We start from the raw sequence: 21,604 nt of genomic DNA, 5'->3' as shown, positions 1-21,604 counted from the left end.
CGACCAGGGTTCTTTCTGCTCTTGGGATGTGGATGATACTGCGACTTATTGCCCAGCCCCAGGTTGCTCTGAGGTGCTGGTGCTGATCCTACGATGGAGTTAGAAAAGGATAAAAAAGACTTGCATTTATATAGCACCTTTCATGACCACCAAAGCTCTTTACAGCCAATGAAGTACATTTTGAGTTGTAGTCACTGTTGTAATGTGGGAAGAGGAATCCCTGGCCCAAGACCGCCCAAAGTAGGGGAAAAGCATCCGGGAAGGCGCTGAACACCTTGAGTCTCATCGCTGAGAGCGGAAGGAGCGCGCAGCAACCCAGGCACCTCACCCACCCGTCCCTCCAACCACTGTCTGACCCACCTGTGACAGAGACTGTAGGTCCCGCATTGCACTCTTCAGTCACCTGAGGACCCACCTCTGGTGTGGAAGCAAGTCTTCCTCGACTCCGAGGAACTGCCTGTGATGATGAATGTGGGAAATGCGGCAGGCAGTTTACAGTCAACAAGCTCCCGCAAACAGCAATGTGATAGTGACCAAATAATCTGGTTTAGTGATGTTGGTTGAGGGATAAATATTGACCAGGACACCGGAGACAACTCCCCTGCACTTGTTTGAAATAGAGCCATGGGATCTTTTTGGTCCACCTGAGAGAGCAGACGGGGCCTCGCTTTAACGGCATCTCCGACAGTGCGGCACTCCCTCAGCACTGCCCCTCCGACAGTGCGGTGCTCCCTCAGCACTGCCCCTCCGACAGTGCGGTGCTCCCTCAGTACTGCCCCTCCGACAGTGCGGCGTCCCTCAGCACTGACCCTCCGACAGTGCGGTGCTCCCTCAGTACTGCCCCCTCTGACAGTGTGGCACTCCCTCAGCAATGCCCCTCCGACAGTGCGGCACTCCCCAGTACTGCCCCTCCGACAGTGCGGCGCTCCCTCAGTACTGCCCCCTCCGACAGTGCGGCACTCCCTCAGCAATGCCCCTCCGACAGTGCGGCACTCCCTCAGTACTGCCCCTCCGACAGTGCGGCGCTCCCTCAGTACTGCCCCCTCCGACAGTGCGGCACTCCCTCAGTACTGCCCCTCCGACAGTGCGGCGCTCCCTCAGTACTGCCCCTCCGACAGTGCGGCGCTCCCTCAGTACTGCCCCTCCGACAGTGCGGCGCTCCCTCAGTACTGCCCCTCCGACAGTGCGGCGCTCCCTCAGTACTGCCCCTCTGACAGTGCGGCGCTCCCTCAGCACTGCCCCTCCGACAGTGCGGCGCTCCCTCAGTACTGCCCCTCCGACAGTGCGGCGCTCCTTCAGTACTGCCCCTCCGACAGTGCGGCGCTCCCTCAGTACTGCCCCTCCGACAGTGTCTCTGCGGCCAGCAGGCGGCTCCGGAGCCACTTCGCAGAATCTCTTCCCGGCTTCCGGGTGCGTTGTACGCAGGTCAGTGGAGTTTTTGGAACTTTTCAAACTTTAAATGTCGAACTTCAAATACTTTTTTAAAAAATTCCCCCTCCTGTCTAACTCCTGTTCTCGCTCCCTGGCCCGCCCGGCCCCGAGCTGCGGCTCTCAGCACCGACCCCGGGCTCCTGTCCGCCCGAGCGGCCCAAACCAGCGGAGTCACCCTGGGGGACACAGAGACAACTTGGCCCCGGGGGGGAGGCGAGGAGAGAGCCGCAACAGCAGCTCCGGGGGGAATATATCACAATACTGCCTCTTTTACAATGCCTGTTCCCAGCTCCCTTCCCTCTCCCCCACCCCCACCTCCCGGGTCTCTGCCTCCCAATCTCCCGCTGCTGCAGCTTTTAAACCACAGATCCGTCTGCTCAGAATCCACTAAAATCAGCACCTCATTAAACTTATTGAGTAGACTGAGCCTATATTCTCTGGAGGTGATCTTATAGAAACATACCAGATTCTGAGGGGGATTGACAGGGTAGATACAGAGAGATGTTTCCCCCGGGCTGGGGAGTCTAGAACCAGGGGTCACAGTCTCAGGATATGAGGTCGGCCATTTAAGACCGAGATGAGGAAGAATTTCATCACCCAGAGGGCTGTGAATGCTGAATCGTTGAATATATTCAAAACTGAGATCGATAGATTTTTGGAATCGAGGGATATGGGGATCCGGCGGGAAAGTGGATTTGAGGTCGAAGATCAGCCATGATCTTCTTGAATGGCAGAGCAGGCTCGAGGGGCCGAATGGCCGACTCCTCCTAATTCATATATATCTTTTAATTCGTTCATGGGATGTGGGCATTGCACTGTCGGAGGGCCAGTGCTGAGGGAGGGCGGCACTATCAGAGGGGCAGTGCTGAGGGAGGGCGGCACTGTCGGAGGGGCAGTGCTGAGGGAGCGCCGCACTGTCGGAGGGGCAGTACTGAGGGAGTGCTGCACTGTCGGAGGGGCAGTGCTGAGGGAGCGCTGCACTGTCGGAGGGGCAGTACTGGGGGAGTGCTGCACTGTCGGAGGTACCATCTTTCGGATGAGATGTTAAACCGAGGCCCGTCTGCCCCCTCAGGTGGGCGTAAAGGATCCTGCGGAGTTCTCCCCAGTGTCCTGGGACCAATATTTATCCCTCAATCAACATCACAGAAATAGATTATCTGGTCATTATCACATTGCTGTTTGTGGGAGCTTGCTGTGCGCAATTTGTCTGCCGCGTTTCCCACATTACAACAGTGACTACACTTCCAAAAATACTTCATTGGCTGTAAAGCACTTTGGGTCATCCTGAGGCTGTGAAAGGTGCTCTATAAACAAACGCAAGCCTTTCTTTCTAACCTTGCTAGCAGTTATGCCTCACTCCCACACCTACTAAACCAGGGGAAATGCAAAGCCTTTGCTGTCAGTTTGAACTGTGAACAGACAGTGAGTTTTAAACCTAATGGTTCATCAAGTTTTTTAAAATGTATTTTTCCTCTCTGTGAAGTTACTGATTTGTGGCAAAGACCATGAAACCTGGCTGATCTCTTACCCCCAGCCGCCCTGAGGTCATGAAAGGCGCTATATAAATGCAAGTCTTTTCCCTGGGGCATCGGGGCCCCAATTGAGAGCAGCAAACTATTCACACTTTGAACCTGGTTTTGTATGCCCCATAAAATATGCCACCGTGAGCAAGAGCAGTGGGGGAATTTTAACCACAGTGTATGTAGACAATGCAAATCAGGAAATCCGTTACCATAAGTGACAGTCCCAAGGTCACACTGATGTGTCACATTCTAATATAACATACCCTGAATGTTTCAGGCCTCAGTGATTTAAACAGACCGAGAATTAGCATTTCTTCAGGAACATTATTGAGACGAAAACACGCAGGTACAAAGCCAAATTGTCTGTTTTCCCCATTCTGTTCTTTTGTTCTGATTAACCGTTCATCCAGGAAGGTCCTGATGAAATACTGATGTAGACTTTAGACTCGAGTATGGTTAATTATAGTTTAGTAAAGTTTTATTGGCCTCATTCCCAGCAGTCTTGCATCCCATTCGTAGGTGAGAGGAGTTTGATAAGAGCTAAGAGTGGATGACTGCTGGGATCTTCCCCGAGCATTCAATCGTTCAGCTATAATTTGCATAATAATGTTTCCTACATTGCAACAGTGACTACACTCCAAAAGTACTTCATTGGCTGTAAAGCGTTTTGAGACGTCCGGTTGTTGTGAAAGGCGCTATATAAATGCAAATCTTTCTTTCTTTATAATGAGCCACAAAGCAGATGGTAAGGGCAGATCCATACTCTCTTTGTTCCTTCACATGCCCTCGACAGTTCATGACTGGATTGTCTTCTCCGACCCACCAATAATAAAACGTTACTCATGTGCTATTCATGGTGAAAGGGCAAAGTATGACATTTAAAGGAGGAAGTATTTTGTCAAATTCAGAAATCAGCACTGAAGGGACATTTGGGCGGAAGCTACTGGCTTAGAAATGGTGAGATTTATTTTCTATAATTAATGGTGGTTTGAAGTGAGTTTCGAAGCAGAGTTTGATTCTGGTGAGAGTTCGGTGCTAAGAGCTCAGGCTAAGACTATCTACAATTTCAATCAGTTATAAGTGTTGGAAGTGCAGGGGTCCCTCTTGATGTATGCGGAGTGCAATATATGGGTTGGGAAGGGAGGTTGTGGTGAGAGGGAGATGGATTATAGGAATACGAGAGTGGTAGCAGTGGGAAATTCATAGCCAGAAGAATATGCAGTTGTCACTGAGAGTTCTGAATAATCTGTTTCCTCAGTGCTACCAGGGTGAAGGACATTACAGAACAGGCAGAAAAACCTCAGATGGGAGAGAGAGCAGCTACTGGTTACTGCCCATGTTGGAACCAATGATATAGTTAGAAGTCTATTTGTGGTCTTCCAAAAGAAATGTAAGGAGTTAGACAGTAGATTGAGAAACACGGCCACTAGGATGGTAATCTCTAGATTGATCCTGTGCTACAGAAAGGATGGAGGATGGAGAGCAAAATTATGAAGGGCAAGCCATGGCTGCAGGACTAGTACAAGAGAGAGAGATCTACATTGTTGGACCATTGGTGTGAGATCTGGAACAAGCGAAGGCTATACCGAAAGGAGAATCCTCACATGAAGCAAAACAGCAGCAATGTTCTTGCAGAGAAAAAACAATGGGGAAGCCAATGTGACAAGGGGTGGGGATTGAGACTGGAGAGGAACATCAGGATTAATGAAGTTGTTGAAATGTAAGCAGCTTATCCCAAGAAAGAAAGACTTGTATTTATATAGTGCCATTCACAACCACCGGGTGTCCCAAACTGCTTTTACAGTCAATAAGGTAATTTTTGGAGTGTAGTCACTGTTAGAATGTAGGAAACGTGGCAGCCAGTTTGCGTACAGCAAGCTCCCACAAACAGCAATGTGATAATGACCAGATAATCTGTTTTAGTGATGGTGACTGAGGGATAAATATTAGCCCCAGGACACCGGGGAGAACTCTCCTACTCTTCTTTGAAATAGTGCTGTGGGATCTTTTACGTCCACCTGAGAGAGCAGACGGGGCCTCGGTTTAACGTTTCATCTGAAAGATGACACCTCTGACAGTGCAGCGCTCCCTCAGTACTGCCCCTCTGACAGTGCAGCACTTCCTCAGGACTACCCCTCCGACAGTGCAGCACTCCCTCAGTACTTGCTTTGGGAGTGTCAACCTAGATTATTGTGCTCAAGTCTCTAGAGTGGGACTTTAACTCTCAATTTTCTGACTCAAGAAAGAATGGAATAATGGCAATGTATGTGGTCAAAGTGGGGAACAAGTTATAGAATGCATCAGTTTCCTGGCAGTCATAAGTGCTCATTATTAAACACCTTTAAATTCAAAGGCACCATCCACCTTTCCTTACCAGCGGAATCCTTTAATAAAATTTCATTTAAATAGATTTGCCCTTTGATTTAACTAGGAGTACTTTGTGTCTTGTCATCAACTTAACACTTGCCCTGGAGTGAATCTAATATTTCTTGAACTCATATTTTAGCTATATACAGTGCCTTGTGGTTTCTTTGACCCCAGTCTGTCAGTGATTACTCTAGGACCCCAGTCTGTCGGTGATTACTCTAGGACCCCAGTCTGTCAGTGATCACTCTAGGACCCCAGTCTGTCAGTGATTACTCTAGGACCCCAGTCTGTCGGTGATCACTCTAGGACCCCAGTCTGTCAGTGATTACTCTTTGACCCCAGTCTCAGTGATTACTCTAGGACCCCAGTCTGTCAGTGATTACTCTAGGACCCCAGTCTGTCGGTGATTACTCTAGGACCCCAGTCTGTCGGTGATTACTCTAGGACCCCAGTCTGTCGGTGATTACTCTAGGACCCCGGTCTGTCGGTGATTACTCTAGGACCCCAGTCTGTTGGTGATTACTCTAGGACCCCAGTCTGTCAGTGATTACTCTTTGACCCCAGTCTCAGTGATTACTCTAGGACCCCAGTCTGTCGGTGATTACTCTAGGACCCCAGTCTGTCGGTGATTACTCTAGGACCCCAGTATGTTGGTGATTACTCTAGCACCCCAGTCTGTCAGTGATTACTTTAGGACCCCGGTCTGTCGGTGATTACTCTAGGACCCCAGTCTGTTGGTGATTACTCTAGCACCCCAGTCTGTCAGTGATTACTCTAGGACCCCAGTCTGTCAGTGATTACTCTAGGACCCCAGTCTGTCGGTGATTACTCAAGGACCCCAGTCTGTCGGTGATTACTCTAGGACCCCAGTCTGTCAGTGTTTACTCTTGGCCTGTATTACATTCTCCAACTCAATGGCTTTTATTTTCAGCTGCACTGACCATGACTACAATAATTCACAATAAAGGCCACCAACATTGGACCTCAGTTCTTCAGAGAAATATTTTTGAGGTCACAATCAAATACTACAACAACTTTTATTTATATAGCGCCTTTAATCTCCCAAGGTGCTTCACAGGTGCATTATAAGACATAAAATTAAACACTGAGGTACAAAGGAGAAATTAGCGCAGGTGACCAAAGAGCTTGGTCAAAGAGGTAGGTTTTAAGGAACATCTTGGAGGAAAGAGAGACGGAGAGATTTAGGGAGGGAGCTTGGGGCCCAGGCAACAGAAGGCACGGCCACCGATGGAGGAGCGCAGATATCTCGGGTGTGGGGGGGGGATGAGATGTGAGGCTGGAGGAGATTACAGAGATAGGGAGGGACGAGGCCATGGAGGGATTTGAAAACAAGGATGAGACTTTTTAAATTGAGGCATTGCTTAACCATGAGCCAATGTAGGTCAGCGAGCGCAGGGGGTGATGTGTGAGTTAGGACACGGGCAGTCAAGTTTTGGATCACCTCTAGTTTCCATAGGGTAGAATGTGGGAGGTCAGCCAGGAGTGCGTTGGAATAGTCAAGTCTAGAGGTAACAAAGGCTTCAGGAGCGGAGAGGGTGGGGAGATTGGCGATGTTATGGAGGTGGAAGTAGGCGGTCTTAGTTATGCTAATACACCACACTGAGATCACATCCAAAGGTTTATTCCTTGAAATATTTTATCTTGGCAGGATTGGCAGGTTAATCTAAAACTTTCTGGAAATTAATTAGTCGGGATTTATTTGGTATCAGAGGTTGCAGTTAAATCCTGTCTATCTGTACACACATTCTCACCTAGGCTGTCCCTCCTGTCCATTGTTGTGGGACATTCACGTTAATTTGTGACTAATTGGACTGTTGTCAGTCAAAATATTCTACTCCTGGACTGCATTGGGTGCAATCCTCTTTAAGACAACACATTGTGGGAAGCGCTCCTGTTCGAGGTGACTCCTCCCTCTGGGAGGGGCGAGTTTCTCTCGCTGTTCCTGACCTGGGGAGCGACAATTTTCTCTGCAGACGGGAAGCTCACCGGATGTTACTAACTTTCTGTGGTCTTGAGAGTTTTGGGTTCGATTGCCGACCGTAATCCACCATTTGGGATCATGTTTCCTGCACGGGTATTTGGGGAACGGAGACGAGTATGATCGATTTCACTTCGCTGTGTGGGACTTGGCCTTGACTCTGACTCCAGCAAGTCTTTTAATTCCTGCAGTTCTTACGATCTCCGAGCATTTTCAGCTTTCTGGCGGGGTGAGTTTTCCTGTTGGTTTTAATTCCAGGTCCCTGGTCAATGAGTTCGCTGGCGTTTGCCTTGAGGTTTCCACACACCTGGGCACTTTATTCCCTTTGGGGAAAATTGTTGCTTTCTTCACAAGGTGCGCTGCTTTGTGCTACACATTTCATGTCCCTTCGCTGGGTTGTTACCTCTTTCAGAGCTAGTTGCTGTTTTCATTTATTTTTCTCGTGTTGCTGAAGTTCTGCCCCAATATCGTGGATCTGTCTGCCTTTGGACAATTCCTTAAAGTTTCAGTTTGGGAGTACAAGAGCAGACCACATCCAGGCACACGCTTGCTCATAGCAGCTTGTTAGTTACTTGCTGTTTAACATCCACAAAATCTCTCTTGTACCTCGCCACAGTCTTCCAGTGATCAATCTAATCTTCCAGTGATCCAACAGTTTCAGCCTGTCCATTAACTATAGACATTTAGAAAACCATGGGCTGAGCGTCATAAGTATGAGTTATTACATTTTGGTGGGGAGAATAGGGGGGTCACTTATTACTTGAAGGGCGCAAGTCTAGGTGGGGTAGAGGAACAAAGAGATCTGGGAGTACAAATACACAAATCACTAAAAGTTGCGACACAGGTTAGCAAGGCCATTAAAAAAGCAAACCAAGCACTAGGGTTTATTTCTAGAGGTATAGAATTGAAAAGTAGGGAAGTTATGCTAAACCTGTATCGAACCTCGGTTAGACCAGACTTGGAGTACTGCGTTCAGTTCTGGTCACCATTTTATAAACAGGATATGGGGCACTGGAGAGGGTGCAGAGAAGATTTACAAGGATGATACCAGAAATGTGAGGGTATACATATCAGGACAAGATGAGCAGACTGGGTCTCTTTTCTTTCGAAAAAAGGCTGAGGGGTGATCTTTAAAATGATGAAAGGTTTTGATAGAGTGGATACAGAGAGAATGTTTCCATTTATGGGGAAGAGTCTAACTAGAGGCCATCAATATGAGATAGTCACCAAGAAATCCAATAGAGAAACTTCTTTACCCAGAGAGTAATGTGGAACTCGCTGCTACAAGGAGGGGTTGAAGCAAATGGTATCAATGCATTTAAAGGGAGGTTAGATAATCATACGAGGGAGAAGGGATTAGAGGGTTACGCTGATAGATTTAGATGAGGAAAGACGGGTGGAGGCTCGAGTGGAGCATAAACACCGGCATGGGCCGAATGGCCTGTTTCTGTGTCGTATATCCTATGTAGGTTTGGCTGTGTGTTTGTCAAACTGTGCTTAATTTCCTAAACTCAATTTCTAGCTAAAGGCATTCACTCTCTAAATATAAAAATCAAATGATTGGGGCTGCTGAAAGTTGCTGTTTCCTGTAGCGCCATCTCTCAATGTCTGCTACTGCTTTAAAGCTGTTAACCTTCTATTTCTTCAGAGTGCCTGATTATCTGCAAAGCTTCTGCAAGTTATTCAAGGTTGAGCACATTGTTCAGCACCCACAGAATACAGAGACAGGTCAACGTAACTATTTCCTCAAGAGCCAAGTACCACAACTCCACTTTCACCGAAGTGTGAGGGTTGACGATAGAACCAGAGGGATTTAAAGGACAAATCTAGGACTGGTGGGGAAGTTCCTCACACACGAGATAATCAACACTTGAGATGGGGTCCAGGCAAAAGCCAATGAATTATTTAAGAGAATCTTGAATGCTGTGATGAGCTCACGTAGCCTAATGGCCTTCCTTCTCAGTATGTCGTGAAAACAAGAAGGTTTGAAACTCAATAAACGGCTGATCTTTTGAACGATAAGGGAACAAAGGGTTATGGGGAGCGGGCAGGGAAGTGGAGCTGAGGCCAAGATCAGATCAGCCATGATCTTATTGAATGGCGGAGTAGGCTCGAAGGGCCAACTGGCTGACTTCTGCTCCTATTTCTTATGTTATCTCAGATGACAGAAGTTTTGACCTGGAGGGAGGAGGAGGGAGGGGAGGGGGGGGGGGGGGGTGTTCATTAGATCAAGCTAAACCCAATTCTCAGGAAGTCCCAAAGCGCTTCACAGCCAATGAAGCACTTTTGAAGTGGTCACTGTTGTAATATAGGAAACGTGGCAGCCAGTTTGCGCACAGCAAGCTCCCAATGTGATAATGACCAGATCATCTGTTTTAATGATTGTTAATTGAGGGATAAATATCGTCCAGGACACCGGGGATAACTCCCCTGTTCTTCTTCGAAATAGTGCCGTGGGATCTTTTAAGTCCACCTGAGAGGGCAGGCGGGGCCTCGGTTTAATGTCTCATCCAAAAGACGGCACCTCCGACAGTGCGGCGCTCCCTCAGTAGTGCACTGGAGTGTCAGCTTAGATTTCTGTGCTTAAGTCACTGGTGTGGGACTTGAACCCACAACTTTTGGAACATAAATCTGGACTGTTCTCCCCACCCTCTACTTTGCTTGGAGGCATTGAGACACCAAAGCCTCTGCTCCAGCTACGATCAGCCACCTCAGCACAGTGCAAGCATTAAGTTTCACTATCGGGAAGAATTAGCATTGGAAACCCTCCCATTATGTTGTATTCTTTGTAACAAGATGCCAAACCATCCATGATCTGATTTATAATGCATGATGTGTATAAAGTAAAGTGGTTAGAAGTCGAAGCTTTGTGTCATCAGTTCTCCTCCCCCACCCCCCCCTCCCTCATTTTTCCAGTTAATGTTTTAATGTGAAGTATCAAGATTTCCAGAGGGGGCAGAATTGTCCCACATTTCTCTTTGCCCACCTCTAACATTTGCCGTCCCGCCCATCCACTGCCTGCACAATAGTGTTACCTCTAGACTTGACTATTGCAACGCAGCTCTGGCTGGCCCCCCACATTCTACCCTACGTAAACTAGAGGTGGTGCAAAACTCAGCTGTCCGTGTCCTAACTCGCACCAAGTCCCGCTCACCCATAACCCCCATGTGCTCGCTGACCTACGTTGGCCCGCGGTTAAGCAACGCCTCGATTTTAAAATTCTTATCCTTGTTTTCCAATCCCTCCATAGCTTCGCCCCTCCCTATCTCTGTAATCTCCTCCAGCCCCACAACCTCCCTGCAGAAATATCTGTGCTCCTCTAATTCTGGTCACTTGAGCATCCCTGATTATAATCGCTCCACCATTGGTGGCCGTGCTTTGTGTTGCATAGGGCCGAATGGCCTCCTTCTGTGCTGTAGTATTCTATAAGCTCTGAAATTTCCTGCCTAAACCTCTCCGCCTCTTTCCTCCTTTAAGACACTCCTTAAACCTACCTCTTTGGCCAAGCCTTTGGTCACCTACCCTAATTTCTGCTTATGTGGCTCAGTATCAGCCTATTTTGTCTTATAATACTCCTGTGAAGCACCTTGGGACATTTTACGTTAAAGAAGCTACATAAATACAAGTTATTATTGTGCAAATCAGGTGGCTTGGTTACACGAGAATACTTCTGTTCTATCTCCAAGTTTGATCACAACTGCCCTGTTGCTCACCACTTCAAATTCCCTTCCAATTACTGCTGATTTCTCTGTTGGCTACACTACCGGGCTTAATGTAGGGTTCAGGAGAATGATCTCATCTGTGTCCTGGGTGCTCTGATCGTGCCCATCTCCCCCATTTTCATGCCTGTTTCTGCCACTATTTAATCTCCTATTTTGGAGGGGTTCTTTTGCCTTTTCACACCCTTAAACACAGTCTAGGACGATGCTTTCGTCCCTTGGCTGGGAAATTCAAACAAGGCAGGTGAATATTAAATATCTGATGGCGCTACTCAAAAAAAGAGCAGGGAGTCTCCCAGGGTCCCGGCCAACATTCCTCTCAATTAAAATCTATTAGAAACAGATTGATTGATTATTCATCTTGCTGTTTGTGGAATCTGTCCAATTAGCAACAGTAACTACATAATTTAACTGTGTGTGAAGCATTTGGGGAGAATTTCTGTGAAAGGTGTGTAGTAAATTTAAGTTAGTTTAATGCCTTTTCATTGCCCCAGATGATATTCAGCTTCTCAAAAATGTTGTGTGTAGGTTTTGAAACCTACCTGTGACGAGAGTCAGCAGTGTCCTAGTTCTACTTCAACCTGTTTTTGGTCGTCTCTATCTGCCCCCATAAAGGGACTCATTTATCTTTCTGATTTTCAGTTCTGAAGAAAGATCTTCACACAACATGTTAACCTGTCCTTTTTCCTTTCAGGTCCTGGTTGAATCAAGTTACATTAATTACGCAAAGGTTGAGAGAGCTGCTGGCACCTCGGAGAGCGTGTGTTCCCAGAGGAACCAGAAATTAACGTTTGGAGCCAGCCTGGTCGATTTGGGACCATGGGAGGGTCGGCTAGCCAGCTCTCCAAGGAGCAGCTTTCTGAATATCAGGTGAGAGAATAACATTAAAAACACGACTTGGGAAAGTTTGTCCCCAGTCAGAAGTTTGGATTAAACTATAATTCCAAGTATTTAGAAAAATAAATTAAATCCAAAGTATTTTCTCTCAACTCTTTCAATAATCGCTAAGTTGGTCTGGGTGGGCAGTCAGTAGCCACCCTTGTCCTGATTGCAGTATGGGACCAAAGTCTCATCAATCCAAGAACCTGTTGGTTTCCATTGCTACCGTCTTGCCCAAGAGAACGAGCACGTTGTCAGTGAGACCAGCAGAGAAAAGATTATTCTTAAGAGCAACAAAAAAACCCCATGTAAGATGAATAAATTGAACTTGCATTTCTATAGTATTTTATTGCATCTGTCAGGACATCCCAAAGTGCTGCACATCACATCTTTTGAAGTGAAGTCACTGATGTAAATACAGCAGCCAATTGCTCAAGCGAAGATTTCACAATTAGCAAATGAGATAATTGATTGGTTAATCTATTTTTGACTGGGCTAGTTGAGCAGAGCAATGCTGAGCAGGTCACTAGAACTCCCTAATTTGTTTATAGTTCTGTGGGACCTTTCACATCCACCTCAACAAACTGACTCGGTTTAATGTCGTCTGAAAGTTGGCAACTCTTGACAATGCAGCACTCCTTTCCTACAGCACAGTAGTGTCAGCCTTGGAGTGGGGCTTGATTTTAGAGAGGAGAATGCTATCAACTGAGCCAAACTGACTATTAATTGAACTGCGATCATAAGAAGCAGGAAAGGCGTACAAGCCTTTCTCCCCATTGCAGTAAAGGCCAGGAACGTCCATCTTTAGTCAGTGGTTGGATCATAAATCACCCGCCTTGCCTGAGCGCACTTTGATTTAACCATTGTTGCAGTCCATCCCTGTGGCAGAAATGCTGAAGTGTGACTTTTTTTTCCCCTTCTCCTTTTGTTTTAGGAACTGACCTTTTTAACAAAGCAAGACATCCTGCAGTAAGTAGCGGATTTAATATTTTATTTTTTATTGGTGCTGGAGGATATTGAAAATGTTCATCAATTCACCGCGGTGGGATTTGACATTTCCGCAACTGCCCGAGGGCTGCGATACTGGCTCGGTGGCTGAATACACTTCCCAATGTAACAATGACCCTTCTAGCCCAGGAATGTCAAAGATCAATCCTTGAACTAGGCTGAGCCAGCTTATTTCAGCAAGAGTGGGAGCTGGGACACTGCAGTTGGCTGCTAAAACCTGCCAGAGTCCTTGCTCCTCTTTGCTATAAGACATGTATTTATATAGCGCCTTTCACAACCACCGGACGGCTCAAAGCACTTATACGGTGACTGTTGCACAGGTGATGTAGAATGAGAACAGCATCAGGCTTAGTGATGCCGCCACAGTCAGATAGCCATCAACACTCACCGTCTAGAGTCGCACAAGAGGAATGGCTGCTTGGGTGACATCTGCAACCTGTGCAACTGTACCCCAGCAAGGAATTAGTAGTACAGGAGAGCGAGGGATGATAAAAGCAACTGCTTGTAATAATGTTTATCATTTAATGATGAGTGTGAATGATTACCTTATCTGTATAAACCATTAGTGTCAGCTGTGGCTCAGTAGCAAACTCGCCTGAGTCAGAAGGTTGTGGGTTCAAGCCCCACTCCAGGGACTTGAGCACATAAATCTAGGCTGACACTCCCAGTGCAGTGCTGAGGGAGTGCCGCACTGTCGGAGGATCAGTGCTGAGGGAGTGCTGCACTGTCGGAGGATCAGTGCTGAGGGAGTGCCGCACTGTCGGAGGGGCAGTACTGAGGGAGTGCCGCACTGTCGGAGGGGCAGTACTGAGGGAGTGCCGCACTGTCGGAGGGGCAGTACTGAGGGAGTGCCGCACTGTCGGAGGATCAGTACTGAGGGAGCGCCGCACTGTCGGAGGGGCAGTGCTGAGGGAGTGCCGCACTGTCGGAGGGGCAGTACTGAGGGAGTGCCGCACTGTCGGAGGGGCAGTACTGAGGGAGTGCCGCACTGTCGGAGGGGCAGTACTGAGGGAGTGCCGCACTGTCGGAGGGGCAGTACTGAGGGAGTGCTGCACTGTCGGAGGGGCAGTACTGAGGGAGTGCTGCACTGTCGGAGGGGCAGTACTGAGGGAGTGCTGCACTGTCGGAGGGGCAGTACTGAGGGAGTGCTGCACTGTCGGAGGGGCAGTACTGAGGGAGTGCCGCACTGTCGGAGGGGCAGTACTGAGGGAGTGCCGCACTGTCGGAGGGGCAGTACTGAGGGAGTGCTGCACTGTCGGAGGGGCAGTACTGAGGGAGTGCCGCACTGTCGGAGGGGCAGTACTGAGGGAGTGCTGCACTGTCGGAGGGGCCGAATTTTGGATGAGACGTTAAACCGAGGCCCCGTCTGCTCTCTCACGTAAAAGATCCCACAGTACTATTTTGAAGAAGAGCAGGGGAGTTATCGCCGGTGTCCTGGGGCCAATATTTATCCCTCAATCAACATTTAAAAAAAAACCCAGATGATCTGGTCATTATCACATTGCTGTGTGTGGGAGCTTGCTGTGTGCAAATTGGCTGCCGTGTTTCCCACATTACAACAGTGACTGCACTCCAAACATACTTCATTGGCTGTAAAGCGCTTTGAGACATCCGGTGTTTGTGAAAGGCGCTATATAAATGCAAGTGTTTCTTTATCAGCAGCTATTTCAACTGAATCACTGCATACTCCAGTGTACAGAGGTGATGAGGAATAACTGGCACCTTGCCTTGCATTAAGAATTAACCTGCAGGCTGGTCTGGAAATGGTGAATCGCATTGTAATCTGCAGTTCTGGTTTAAAACAAATGCATTGCTAGTTTATAATATTCCAAAGAAGTGGTTTAAAATATTAATGTCCATTAACTCTTTTATCCACAAAGTGCTTATCGACTATTCACGGAGTTGATATCGAAAGATCTGTCTGACTTCCAGAACACGCGGGTTTCAAAGGACATTATCTGTGAGATGCCGGAGTTGAAGGTACGATACGATCTTGGTACAGCCTCCAGGATTCCAGTAATGTGCAAAGCTCAGTCTGTGGAGAGCTTTTTGTTTTTTGTTGCCCTGATGGGTTTTCCTGTTAGGAACCTTCAGCAGAGATGCCAACAGGTTTATATAATGCTGGAAAATTAAATCTGGCATCGACATAGATTTGGTATAAACAAATGGGTTACTGTTGAGCTTTCTGGGCTCGAGATGAGTTGAATATCGCTGCCCACTACTCCACGAGTCCTGCTGAAAAGTGCCCCGTTGGACACCGGGTGGGAATAGGATTGGTTTCGGCTGTGATGGCCCTCATGGTGAAATAGCCCCTTGACACACATGGTCTAAGCTCTCACATGAAGCACGGCTACTCGCTCCCCTGATGATTTACGACAAGATTGGTCTTAGCTGTGATTCCCTCTAGTCGGATCATTGACTGCCACACAAAGTTAAGAATCATAGAATACTACAGCACAGAAGGCGGCCATTCGGCCCATCGAGTCTGCACCGGCCCTTTCGAAGAGCAATCCCGTTAGTCCCACTCCCCGGCACTTTCCCATAGCCCTGTAATTTTTTCACCTTCAAATATTTATTCAATTCCCTTTTGAAGGCTATTATTGAAGCTATTCTCACCACCCTATCAGGCAGTGCCTTCCAAATCCTAACCATTTGTTGCGTAAAAATGTTTTTCCTCGTCACCTCTGGTTATCGACCCTTCAGCCGTTGGAAACAGTTTATCTTTATTTACTCTATCTAAACCCTTCTTGGCCTGCTCTGCTCCAAGGACTCTCATGAATAATGGTAAAAATTGCAAAGATGAACTATTTCAAGTTACCTTATTTTTAAATAAGGTTTTTGTGCTTTGTGATTATAGGCCAACCCTTTCCGAGAGAGAATCTGCCTGGTGTTCTCCACTGCCATTGAAAAGAACGGCAGTATGTCCTTCGAAGATTTCCTGGACATGCTCAGTGTGTTTAGTGATTCTGCAACTCCTGAAATCAAGTCTCACTATGCTTTTCGAATTTTTGGTAAGTCTGATCTCCTTGGGGCTGGTGCAACAGATACTGCAGCCTGTTTTAATCCAGTGGTACGTGTAATACCTGCAGCCTGCCTCCCTTCCCTTGTGGCCTTTGGCAGACCTGTGTCTCCCAGCCTCCGTGCAGAGACCTATCTTCCTGTGGCTTCCTGACCAAGCTGAGATTCAGGGCTATTCCTCCTTGTTTTCCAGTAAGAGCATTCTTCTTTCGTATTTAAAAACCAGCTGGAGCCCTCTATGGAAAGATTGTGGCTACGTCGAGTAGCCGAGTTAGTTGATCTCAACCGGAGTGGCAGTAGAGAATGATAACTGGGCTCAACACGTCTGGGGGAGGGGGTAAATATTGGCCAGGGTTCCTGCTCCTTACTACTATCCAATGACCCTAGTTAGAATAGAATCATAGAAATTTACGGCAGAGAAGGCCATTCGGCCTATTGTGTCCATGACGGCTGAAAAAGAGCTATCCAGCCTAATCCCACTTTCCAGCTCTTGGTCCGTAGCCCTGTAGGTTACGGCACTTCAAGTGCACATCCAGGTACTTTTTAAATACAATGAGGGTTTCTGCCTCTACCACCCTTTCAGGCAGTGAGTTCTAGACCCCCACCACCCTCTAGGTGAAAAAAGTTCCCCTCAAATCCTTCTACCAATTACTTTAAATCTATGCCTCCTGGTTATTGACATCTCTGCTAAGGGAAATAAGTCTGTTCTATCCAGGCCCCTCATAATTTTAAATGCCTCAATTAAATCTCCCCTCAGCCTCCTCTGTTCCAAAGAAAACAACCCCAGAAAACAATCCAATCTTTCCTCATAGGCACAGAAGAAAATTTTAACTATGAAATGTGGATAAGGGTAGCATCTATGACTTTCCTCACCAACATCTAAATAATCTGCTGACACTCATTTTGTAAACTCAAATATGCAGAATGACCTCAGCATGGAGTAAAAGGCTGTAGTTTTAAAGTATTGATCATTCCTGTTATTTTGCTCCCCTATCCTGTCCCTGCGGGGAAACCGTTTGACCTCTCTGCACTGCGGTTTCTCCGAGTGGTATGATTAGAATGGAGAGAGTACGCTACGTGAGATTCACTGGCTGCAGGACTGAGCACAGCAGATTGGGAGTGTGGCTCTGGTTTAACGTGGAGTGTGTGTACAGGTTTAACACATTCTTTCTCTCTACACCGGTTAGATTTTGATGATGATGGTACTTTAGACAAAGATGATTTGAAGAAATTGGTGAATTGTTTGACTGGAGGCACATCCGATACACAACTGTCAGAGCCAGAAATGAACCAGCTGATTCAAAATGTAAGTGAAATTCTTATTGTAATACTTGTTAAAACAAAACAGCACCCTATATTTTAATTTGAAGAGCTGAGATAAATCAGGAAATAGTGATGCCAATGGCATATACTCTCCTTCATTCTTCCCTTCCAAACCTGTAGCCTTAGGGGGAGGAAGGTTACAGTCATACATACATTTCAAGGAAGCTTGTGGTTTACTATTATGCAAACTCTTTAATATTGTATGAACTCATTCCTCCAGTAAATTAAAATATATATTTGAATGGTTAGGTAACTGGTTATACTCAGGTTCTGCTTCTCTGCACCCTCTCACTTACAATGAGAAGCACAAAGCGACTGTGTCTGACCCATGAGAAATATTTGGGTTCTTATTGAACAAAAAATATAATTTTGGACATTGTTCGGTTAGTTTTGTTGCCATCAAATTCTATATGGAGTTATGCGACCTGATTGAGGAGCCTGGACAGAGTGGACAGGACGGACCTATTTCCTTTAGCAGCGTCAATAACCAGGGGGCACAGATTTAAAGCCCGTTGGTAGAAGGGGAGCTGAGGGAACATTCTTCACACAGAGGGTGGTGGGGGTCTGGAACTCACGGCCTGAAAGGGTGGTAGAGGCAGAAGCCCTCATCACGTTTAAAAGGTATTTGGATGTGCACCTGAAGTGCCGTAGGCTACGGACCGAGAGCTGGAAAGTGGGATTAGGCTGGGCAGCTCTCTTTTGACGGACACGATGAGCCGAATGGCCGCCTTCTGTGTCGTAATCTTTCTATGGAAGGTGGAAGGGAATCCAGCATTAACAAATTAACTTGAGAAAGAAACCTAGTTATTTAAAGTGGCAAAACAATCTGGGATCATGAATATATGCCTGACCCCCAAGACTTTTAAAAATTTATAACAAATACTTACTGTGTCACCCAGATTTTGGAAGAATCCGATATTGATAAAGATGGGACCGTGAACCTCTCAGAATTTCAGCATGTCATCTCCCGATCACCTGACTTTGTGAGGTAGAGTACACAGAATTTAATGGCTCTTTCACTTTCAGTAACACGCACATTGGCAGAAACCTGACTCAATCACGTCTATAAACAGAGGGTGCACCGATGTGAAGGGGCATTAAATCAGATCCACAGTTTTTGGAGATGTAAATACTACATCTAAATTCATCAAAGGAACAGATTTCTGGATTGTGATTAATTAAATACAACTGGGCCAAAAGTTGGGGAACTGTAATTGTTCTCTGGTGAAAATACACACGTGGACACCAGACTAATTTTAATTCGCTCTGCCCGGCATAAATGGGGCAATAGCAGCCTGAAAATGGCAGGGCACTTACCCGATTCAATCACATCAATCAATCGAGCGAGAACACGGAGGGGCACAAAATGGCTGGAGAGCCTGCCTGCTTCAGGTGAGATAGCTCTGGTACAAAGCAAACCAGGGCTGGATGATATACACAAGACCCCAATTGCAATGTTGAGGTACAAATGGAGCTGTACTGCACACCATCCACCTATTTGTAGCAGGTGTTTACGCAGCCTAACCAGGGGCTCAAAACGTCTGAGAAAATGTAACTTTATTTTTGGTGGGGCCAAGAGGAGCAGGAATGCCTCTCCTGTATCCACAAAGTTCAACCCCCACCCCATTATTAAAAACGGGTTGAGTTTCTTCTGCTCTCCTCTGCAGATTTTGACAAACTTTTGTCTTTTAGCTCCTTTAAGATTGTCCTGTAACCTGATCGTGGATCATCCGTGATGGGAAAAGTCAAATGATCTCCTTGGAATTTTTGGGCCTGTGGAAAAGATCAGTGTTTTCCCGATTCCAGCAACTCTGACTGACGTTAATTGTTTTTTCAGGGGGGATGGGATCTTTGACTAGAAACTTTTCATCTCTATCTCAGCATCAATTTCTAAAGCTACAGTATTCAAAGTAATCATGTTCCAAGATGTGAGGAAAATCAATGCTATATTTTGTGACTAGAATGCTTACAATGACAGAAACTAACATTTATTTTTACTGTGTAATAAAGATATTTTCATTCTAAGCACTCACTGTATGGCTCTCATCAGTTTTAGCCACCAAAAAATGTTTGACGTCTCCTTTCCACCTCCTGATTTTCCCTTGAGGATAAGGAACAGAGTTTACTGTAAACTCTATCAACAGTCTCTCGCTAGAAAGTGATGAGTAAATATGTAATAAGTAAATATGCTTATGAACTAATCTGCAGAAAAGTCAACTGAAAATTAATTCTAACTTTTAGTTTAGTTTTAAATTCCATCGTATGAATATTAGGTGCTGATAAAAAATGCATTTCTATCAATATAAAATACTTAATTTTGCATTAATATTTATTTACACAATGGGGTTCAGACAGTGAGTATGAGCTCCAAGCGCTACTGGAAGCAACCAAAGGCAAGGGTGAACAGACAGGTTTTGAGGATTGAAGGACATCAGAGTAGATGAGAGTCGGAACCTTACAAACAATGTACATGTGAAGAGAGAGCGATATGGCAGGAAATCTGACCCATACACAATACTTCCTGTATCAATAGGAACTAATCATTTATCAAAGCCTCCAACTTCTTGCTGTCTTCGACAAATAAATATTTTCTGATACCAAGGCAAATTCTTATGTTTGGCAACACTTTTTTCTTTCTTTTCCTGAGAATGCTAACTGCTGCAGCGTCAAATCCGTCAATACTTTGCCCATGTGACCATTCTTCTCAAAGGTCACGATTTAAAAAGTGTCAGCAGACAATACTGCCCTCACCAAACGTCTACACGTGCAGTTTCCAATACACTGGATCACAAATCAGGAGCAGGCGACAGCCCAGTTTATCCCCTTCCTAACCCATGAGCACGGCAGCTAGTGCCTTGGCAAACTCAGCAACCAAAACCAACAATTCCAGTTAGTATGATGCTATTACTACTAGGCCACTCTGCTGATTTTCCACACGATCTTAAGCACACCGATCCCACTGACACAGCACAGTCCATCCAAGGTTTAAAGTTCCTCTTGTTGCGCAAAGACAAAAGTGTTCCACGGCCCACAGACAACATCCAGGACGGAAAGGTGGTTTTGTATGAAGTACTCAACAAGCCTGGCAAGATCAGAGCTATCAGTCTGTCCATGGCCAAGTTGTCCATAGTTACCTGGAAAATAAACAATGTCAAACGTACTGTAGAAATAATATACAAGAACATAAGGAATAGGAGCGGGAGTAGTCCATTTGGCCCTTCGATAAGATCATGGTAGATCTTCTACCTCAACTCCACCTTCCTGTGCTATCTATCCCCATATCCCTTGATATCCCAAAATTTATCGATCTGTCTTGAATATACTCAATAACTTACTTGCGCCATATTACACTGGAAAGTCTCAAGGCGCTTCAATAATAGGTAGGGAAATGCAGCCGCCATTTTACACCAGCAACATCCCACAAACCAGACGGAGATGAATGACGAATTGGTCCATTTGATTTGGCGATGGTTGGGTGAAGGATCAGTGTTGGCCTGGACACAAGGAGAGCTGCCCATTCTTTAAATAGTGCTGTGGCACCGTCAACATCCGTCAGAACAGCAAACAGGAACTCATTAGAAAGGCACCTATAACACAACACTCGCTCAGTACGGCACGAGTGGCAGTCTAGACCACAAGCTCAAACCCACAACCTTCTAGTCCAGAGAACAGTAGCAACTCAACCAAAAACTACCACTAAAGCTTGTTTAAATTGATAATTTGATTAATACTTACCCCAGCCCCATGTGAAGAGCTTACCTCCCCCTGGAAAAGAGGGAAAATGACAGGGTTTAATAGTCAACATTGAAGCGATGTCAAAGTTATTTCAGAGCCTTCACTGAATTCTATTGTCAAAATCTAAAAAATGGGAAGATTAGGCCAGATTTTGCCAAGTCCACAGCTGGCTACAAGATCAAATGGCAGCTCAGATTATGAGGTTTGCCACTGATGAAAATACATCAAAGACCTTAATAATCCCAATAACTAATGTCTCCACATCGTGAAAGAAATGAAATCATGATGTGACAAATGGTGTCTGATTATCGCCGTAGAAATGTCCGGACAGTGTACTCATAACCAGATCCAGTAGTTTTACTGAAATTGTTAATACTGTTCGCAACAGACACGGGAAAAAGTGCCTGAAACACACAGCACATCAGCGTCTGAAGTTAGGTCAATGTTTTGAACATTACGCCGGGTTTCAGTAGCTGACAGACCAGTTGTGGATCCAGCACTTTTATTTCAAATTTTTACTTTTCTTTATTTTTGGGATATTTTCTCTGCTCCCTAGGAATGGTGTGTGAAACTGAGATCATCATTCGCCTTCAAATCGACAA

At 46.1% G+C, this 21,604-nt stretch overlaps 2 protein-coding genes across 5 annotated transcripts in view; one reads left to right on the top strand and one right to left on the bottom strand.

Moving 5' to 3' along the window:
• Positions 1–1,325: 1,325 nt before the first annotated feature.
• LOC139234055 (calcium and integrin-binding protein 1-like) lies at positions 1,326–19,295 on the top strand. 2 transcript variants are annotated; one of them, XM_070864932.1, is made up of 8 exons: positions 1,326–1,425; positions 11,734–11,909; positions 12,853–12,887; positions 14,807–14,906; positions 15,784–15,937; positions 17,132–17,250; positions 18,167–18,255; positions 18,960–19,295. In XM_070864932.1, the coding sequence occupies exons 2-8, from the start codon at positions 11,859–11,861 to the stop codon at positions 18,979–18,981; spliced, it is 570 nt and encodes a 189-aa protein (XP_070721033.1). In that variant the 5' UTR covers positions 1,326–1,425; positions 11,734–11,858; the 3' UTR covers positions 18,982–19,295. The 2 variants fall into 2 exon arrangements, with proteins under 2 accessions (XP_070721033.1, XP_070721034.1); XM_070864933.1 differs by lacking the exon at positions 1,326–1,425 and adding an exon at positions 7,294–7,549.
• LOC139234054 (RCC1 domain-containing protein 1) overlaps positions 18,960–21,604 on the bottom strand; it is an 18,789-nt gene continuing 16,144 nt past the window's right edge. The window contains exons 7-8 of one of the 3 annotated variants that reach the window (XM_070864929.1): positions 21,003–21,032; positions 18,960–20,401 (exon numbers count right to left, since the gene is read on the bottom strand). In XM_070864929.1, coding sequence (XP_070721030.1) covers positions 20,132–20,401; positions 21,003–21,032 — 300 coding nt within the window. In that variant the 3' untranslated portion in view covers positions 18,960–20,131. The remainder of the gene's footprint in view (positions 20,402–21,002; positions 21,033–21,604) is intronic. The other 2 variants (XM_070864931.1, XM_070864930.1) reach the window with 2 other exon arrangements.

The sequence above is a fragment of the Pristiophorus japonicus genome, chromosome 21 (assembly GCF_044704955.1).
Source record: "Pristiophorus japonicus isolate sPriJap1 chromosome 21, sPriJap1.hap1, whole genome shotgun sequence".
NCBI lineage: Eukaryota > Metazoa > Chordata > Chondrichthyes > Pristiophoridae > Pristiophorus > Pristiophorus japonicus.
Note: the sequence above shows the minus strand (reverse complement) of the source record. Positions and strands in the feature narration are given on the sequence as shown.

Bases quoted from the DNA above. Each gene is read 5' to 3' on its own strand.
- LOC139234055 (XM_070864932.1), top strand. From the start codon at position 11,859: ATGGGAGGGTCGGCTAGCCAGCTCTCCAAGGAGCAGCTTTCTGAATAT. The intron at 14,907-15,783 runs GTACGATACGAT...TTGTGATTATAG, and splicing joins GTGAGATGCCGGAGTTGAAG to GCCAACCCTTTCCGAGAGAG. The intron at 15,938-17,131 runs GTAAGTCTGATC...TACACCGGTTAG, and splicing joins CTATGCTTTTCGAATTTTTG to ATTTTGATGATGATGGTACT.